At 67.1% G+C, this 5,464-nt stretch overlaps 1 protein-coding gene across 1 annotated transcript in view; it reads right to left on the minus strand.

The window, feature by feature from the left end:
- Nucleotides 1-4,865, minus strand: part of ANKRD52 (ankyrin repeat domain 52) — a 16,367-nt gene extending 11,502 nt beyond the window's left edge. The window contains exons 1-10 of the mRNA XM_026048946.1: nt 4,784-4,865; nt 3,258-3,336; nt 2,591-2,661; nt 1,826-2,026; nt 1,599-1,686; nt 1,387-1,529; nt 1,078-1,290; nt 896-974; nt 225-339; nt 25-107 (exon numbers count right to left, since the gene is read on the minus strand). Coding sequence (XP_025904731.1) covers nt 25-107; nt 225-339; nt 896-974; nt 1,078-1,290; nt 1,387-1,529; nt 1,599-1,686 — 721 coding nt within the window. The 5' untranslated portion in view covers nt 1,826-2,026; nt 2,591-2,661; nt 3,258-3,336; nt 4,784-4,865. The remainder of the gene's footprint in view (nt 1-24; nt 108-224; nt 340-895; nt 975-1,077; nt 1,291-1,386; nt 1,530-1,598; nt 1,687-1,825; nt 2,027-2,590; nt 2,662-3,257; nt 3,337-4,783) is intronic.
- Nucleotides 4,866-5,464: the final 599 nt, after the last annotated feature.

A 5,464-nucleotide genomic window follows, 5' to 3' on the forward strand; every position in this document is an offset into this window, starting at 1 on the left:
GCCACGGCACCCACAGCCGCTCACCTGAGGAAAGTAGCTTACGGCAACAGTCTGAGAATCCAAAGAGAACAGCTAAGTGCAGAGGGAACATGTCGTGGATCCCACGCCTGCCGGGGGACGAGAAGGGAGTCAGGAGAGGCTCCGTCCCGCACGGGGCGGGCAGGCGACGGCGACGGCTCCTGCAGCCTCCAGCGCGGCACGCGGAGGGGAAGGGGCTTTCGTACCTTGCAGTGTCAGCACCATTCGTCATCAAAGTACTAATTAGCAGCTCGTGGCCATATCTAGCAGCAACGTGGAGGGGGGTATTGCCGTATTTGTCAGCGCAGTCAATCTCGCTGCCTAGAAAGGAAAAGCCAAGCACTTTGCTGGGGGTGTCCAAGTCCCAGCAACGCTCCTGGTCTACAAGGGGCTCGTTGCAGCAGGACGGGTCGCACGAGCAGCGCAGGCTGCTCCCACTGCCCCATCCTGTCCTGCCGCTTGCTTGGGGACAGCCCCGAGACCCCAAGCGTCGCACAGAGCAGCCCGAGCCGCTCTCTGCGCCGAGGGCCCCGCTGGGCCCTGCGGGCGCTGGGCACTGGGGCCGGGGGCTGTGCTGAGGCCTGCAGGTGCCCTGGCGCGTGTGCCAGGTCTGCAGCAATACTCTTTCAGGGCTGGCCGTGGCGGTGGGAACGTTCTCTGGCCACGGCAGTTGTGACCTGCCTGGAATTTGTTCCCCAGTCGGCACTTAGCTGCCCTTGACGGCCTCCATCAGCCCCCGCCAGCCCTGGCAAAGGGCCCAAGGGCAAAGCACGGGGGCAAAGGCAGGTGCTAAGCGAGCGGGGAGGCCCTGGAGGCGGGTGCTGAGGAACACGAGAGGAGCAGAGGGCAAAGCGGGCGAGAGGAGGCAGCCACGTACCGTTCTGAATGAGGATCTGCGAGCGCGTGAACCGGCCGTGGATGGCAGCCATGTGCAAAGGGCTCTTCCCTTCCTTACTCTGCAGGGAGCAGACGGGGGCATCGCGCCGGGCGCTCGAGCCACCCTGGGCTCGGCGCCAAGCACGGCCCCCGCGCCGCGCGCTCGGCCCCTCCGCGCCCCACCTGGAAGTTGACGTCGGCTCCGTTGTTCACGAGGAGCTCCAGGCACAGGGCCCCGTTGGTGGAGACGGCAGCAAAGTGCAGAGGGGTGAAGCCCTTCTCGTTAGGCTGGTTGACGTTGGCGCCGTAGTTGACCAGCTCGTTGGCCACGGCGTCTTGGCCCATGTAACAGGCAATGTGAAGTGCAGTGTTACCGAAGGAATTTGGTTCGTCGATCTGCGGGAGCAGCAAATCCCAGAGGAACGGGGGCTTCAGGCGGAGCCGGCCACGGAGCGGCCCCGCCACGGCCCCGGCGCGCGCAGCCGGCCTCACCTCCACTCCCAGCCTCAGCAGATGCCGCACGACTTCGATCTGCCCGCTGGCTGCCGCCGTGTGCAGCAGCGTGTAGCCCTTCTTGTCCTTGCACGCCACGTCGGCGCCCCGGGCCACCAGCAGCTTCAGGACCTCCAGATGCCCTGCGCGAGACGCGTGCGTTAAGCCGGGGCCCCGGGCAAGCGCGGCGGCCACGCGGAGGCCAAACCTACCCAGGAAAGCTGCCCAGTGGATGGGCTGGCGGTCCTTCTTGTCACAGGTACTCAGGCTGGCCCCCTTGTTTAACAGCAGGTTCACCATCTGCAGATGGGGGACAAGCAGAGGGAGGCAGGGCTGCCGGCTCCCTCCTGGCCACGGGCACCCCGAGCAGCGGGACGGGGCTCCCCGGTGCCCCACGAGCACTCGGGTGCCTGCGCCCAGGTGCCAGGACGGCTCGTACCTCGAGGTGGCCGCTGTGCACGGCGTGGTGCAGCGCCGTGCGGCCCGTGCGGTCCGCCACGTTGACGGTGCTCAGCAGCGGGACGATGGCCTCCACGCACTTGGTGGCCCGGTTGGCAGCGGCCACGTGCAGCGGCGTTTGCCAGTACTTGTCGCGGGCATTGACGTCTGCCGAGTGCTTCAGGAGCAGGTGAAGTGCTTTCTGCCCGGAGGCGAGGGGAGAGGAGCGCTGAGCAGCCTGCCCGAGCGCCCCAGCACTCCGGCAGGGCTCGTCCCCCAGCAGAGGGGTGAAGGGGCAAGACAGCGGGTGCAACGGGTGCAACGGGCGCAACGGGCACGGTGCCATGGGACCCGACAAGCAACGAGCACTTGGCCGCAACTCCCGGGGTGTGAAGGGCCCAGGGAGGGACACACAGGGACCAACGTATGTCCTTGGACCGAGGACCAAGGACCAACATTGTGCAAGGACCAAGCGGGACAATCCCCCAGAAGCAGAGCGGCAGGGAAGCTCCCCAACGGGACGCACTGGAATCACCTCCCGGGGAGAGGGGCAGAGCCCGCCGAGCCCTCAACGAGATGCAAAGCTGGATTGGATAAATCCCTCGGGAAGACGGGAAAGGCAGGGAGGAGGATGCCGCGGGCAGAGCCCGCACGCTGCTTCCCGCCTGCAGAGCCAGGGCAGCATGGGCACCCTGCCCAGCTCCCCTTTGGGAATCGCAGCCCCCTGGGATAGCGCTGCCCGAACGGGCGGCGGGAGCTCACGTACCTCGTTGCGCGCGGCCGCCGCGCGGTGCAGCGGGGTCAGCCACACGGTGTCCTTCGCGTTGACGTTAGCACCTGGCGAAGGGAAGGAGGGCGCGGGCGCTCAGCGGCAGCCGCCTAAACGCGGCAAAAGTCCCCATTTTTTAGCAAAATGCCCTATTTCTGAACTGAGCCCTTGCCACGGGGCAGGGAACATGGCCTCTCCGGAGCGCCCTGCAGTGCCCGGTGTCTCGGGCACCCTCGGTGCCACGGGTGTCGCGGGCACCCAGTGCCCTTCCCTGCTCTGCTTTCCGCCTCTGCTGCCTCCGTCCCAGCAAGTTCCCCGGTGTGAGCACATCCCTTCGGATTAGGGCAGCATTTCCCAACATCCCTTGGGATTAGGGCAGCATTTCCCAACCTTTCCCTGTCTGCAGCCGCTCTGGTGCAGGCACGAGCACGCGTGTGCTTGGAGGGTGACCAAAAACCACTGCTCTGCACCCCTAAACCAGAGATGGTCACACAGACCCCAAACAGGGGTGCTATGGCTCTGCACCCCAAACCAGAGAACGGGTGCTATGGCTCCGCACCCCTAAACCAGAGCTGATGACACAGACAGACCCCAAAGAGGGGTGCTATGGCTCTGCACCCTCAAGCAGGGATGATCCCACGGCGCAGGGCGCCGCCACCCTCACCTGACAGGATGAGGAGCTCGAGGATGGCGACGTCCCCCACGTAGGCAGCAGCGTGCAGCGGCGTGCGCCGTTCCTGGTCCTGCGGGACGGAGGGAACAAAACCCACCCGTTGGCTCCGGAGGAGGGTCCTTCGCCCGCGGCTGCGCCCAGGCTCCTGTGTCCCAGGCTCCCGGGCACCCCGGCCTTCGCTCCGCTCTCCGAGCTCCCTCGGTGCGGGGGGAAGCGGCTCCCGGAGCCCGCGGGAGCGACGTGGGGCTGGGCTCTTCGCCCTGGCTGCGGCTCCCGCTCTGGTGCTGCCAGACCCACCAAACCCGCGCCAGGCGCGGCGCCATCCGCGGCACGAGGCCCGGCCGCGCGCTGCACGCTCGCGGCCAGCAATAAAAACCCCTCAGAATCGGGGACAGCTCCGCGAGCTCGCTGGGGGCGGCGAGGAAGCTGCAAAAACCCCTCGATTTTAGACCGCCCCGGCCACAGAGAAAGCGTCTTTCCCTTTTGTTTGCTCAGGGTTAGGCCCTGGGCAGCCTCTTCCTTGAAGCCTTCGCTCCGGGCTAAGCAAACGAGTGGGAACTAGGAGGACACAGCTCAGCTCAGGCCCCCAGTCCTGTGTTTGGGTATGGAAAACAAAAACCCAAACAGGTTTTCATTGCGTTAGCAGCGCTTTGGAACCCACGATGGCTCCGTCTTTGCACATGGTGCGCCGGCAGAGCCGGGGGAGGATGTGAAAGCGAAACCCAGCCAGGCCGCTTCCAAACGGGCACGGGAAGGAAATGAAGCGCTGGTGGCGGTGGGTTGGTCCTGCGGCAGCTGAGCAGAGCTCGGCAGACGGAGCCCGGCGCTCCCGACGCTCCCTGGGCTTCCGGCAGGATAGCGCCCAAGCGGAATCCTTAAGGCTGGAAGGGATCCGCCAGTGCAGCCCCTGCGCATGCAGGGTTGCCCAGAGCGGGTGGCACAGGGTGACCCAGGAGGGTTTGGCCAAGGCCAGCAGCACGGCTGGCTCGGAAGCAGAACAGGCCTAGTGGGGAACGGGCACCGCTCCAACGGGCACCGTGTCCCGGGAGCCGGCACCGCTCCAACGGGCACCGTGTCATGGGAGCCGGTACTGCTCCAATGGGCACCGTGTCACAGGAACTGGTACCGCTCCAATGGGCACCATGTCCCAGGAGCCAGCACTGCTCCAACGGGCGCCGTGTCATGGGAGCCGGTAGGGCTCCAATGGGCACTGTGTCCCAGGAGCCAGCACCGCTCCAACGGGCGCCGTGTCCCAGGAACAGGCACCTCTCCCACGGGCACCGTGTCGCGGGCATGCCTGGCGCATCGCGGCTTTGCTACGCCCGCAGCTCTGCACATGCCGCTCCGCAGAGGGCAGCACTGAGGAAGAGGAGGGAGCCGCGCAGCAAAGCGCAGCCGAGGCTCCAACCCCCCTGCTCCAGGCAAGAGCAAACCTGCGCCCGGCGCCGTGGCACAAGACGAGGGAGCAGAGGAAGGACGGGGCACGGGCGAGGGCAGGAGGGCCCGGGCGCACTCACCAGGACGTTGATGTTCTCCTTGTGGCTGAGCAGTGTGCGCACCTCCTCCACATCGCGGTTGAAGATGGCTTGGACCAGGGGAGGCTGCGAAGGGAAGCACGAGGGCGGCGGTGCGGGCACGGCGGGCACACCGCGACCCGCTCCCCGCACAGGCGGACGCGCGCAGCCGGTTGGGCCCATCCCGCGCGGCACCGCGGAGCCACTGGGATACACTGGGGCAGAGGGAGCTCGGAGAGGAAACGCAGAGGGAAAAACCGCTCCCGGGAGGAGAGGGGCATCCCGGGGGCACCGGCAGTGCCCATGCACAGCCTCGGGGCTGCCGTGCACGGCAGGAGCCCGGGCACCCTCGGCCGCTCGTGCACCACCCGGGCCACTGCAGTACAGGGGACACTGGGGCAGGGGGAGGCTCTGAGCAGAGCGGAGCCGGGGCCGCTCTGCTCCCAACCGCCGCGGCCGCGGGCACCGCGGCGGAGCCCCCGCACAGCGAGGGGGCTGGGACAGGGAGCCTGCTGTCGGCTTGGGTGGCACCACCCATCCTGAGCGTGGCCATGTCCTGAGCATCACCCACCCTGAGCATCACCCTGTCCTGAGCATCATCCTGTCCTGAGCATCACCCACCATGAGCATCACCCACCCTGGGCATCGCCCACCCTGGGCATCACCCTGTCCTGAGCATCACCC

Source organism: Nothoprocta perdicaria, unplaced genomic scaffold (assembly GCF_003342845.1).
Source record: "Nothoprocta perdicaria isolate Ctin4 unplaced genomic scaffold, notPer1 scaffold_589, whole genome shotgun sequence".
NCBI classification, from domain to species: Eukaryota; Metazoa; Chordata; class Aves; order Tinamiformes; family Tinamidae; genus Nothoprocta; species Nothoprocta perdicaria.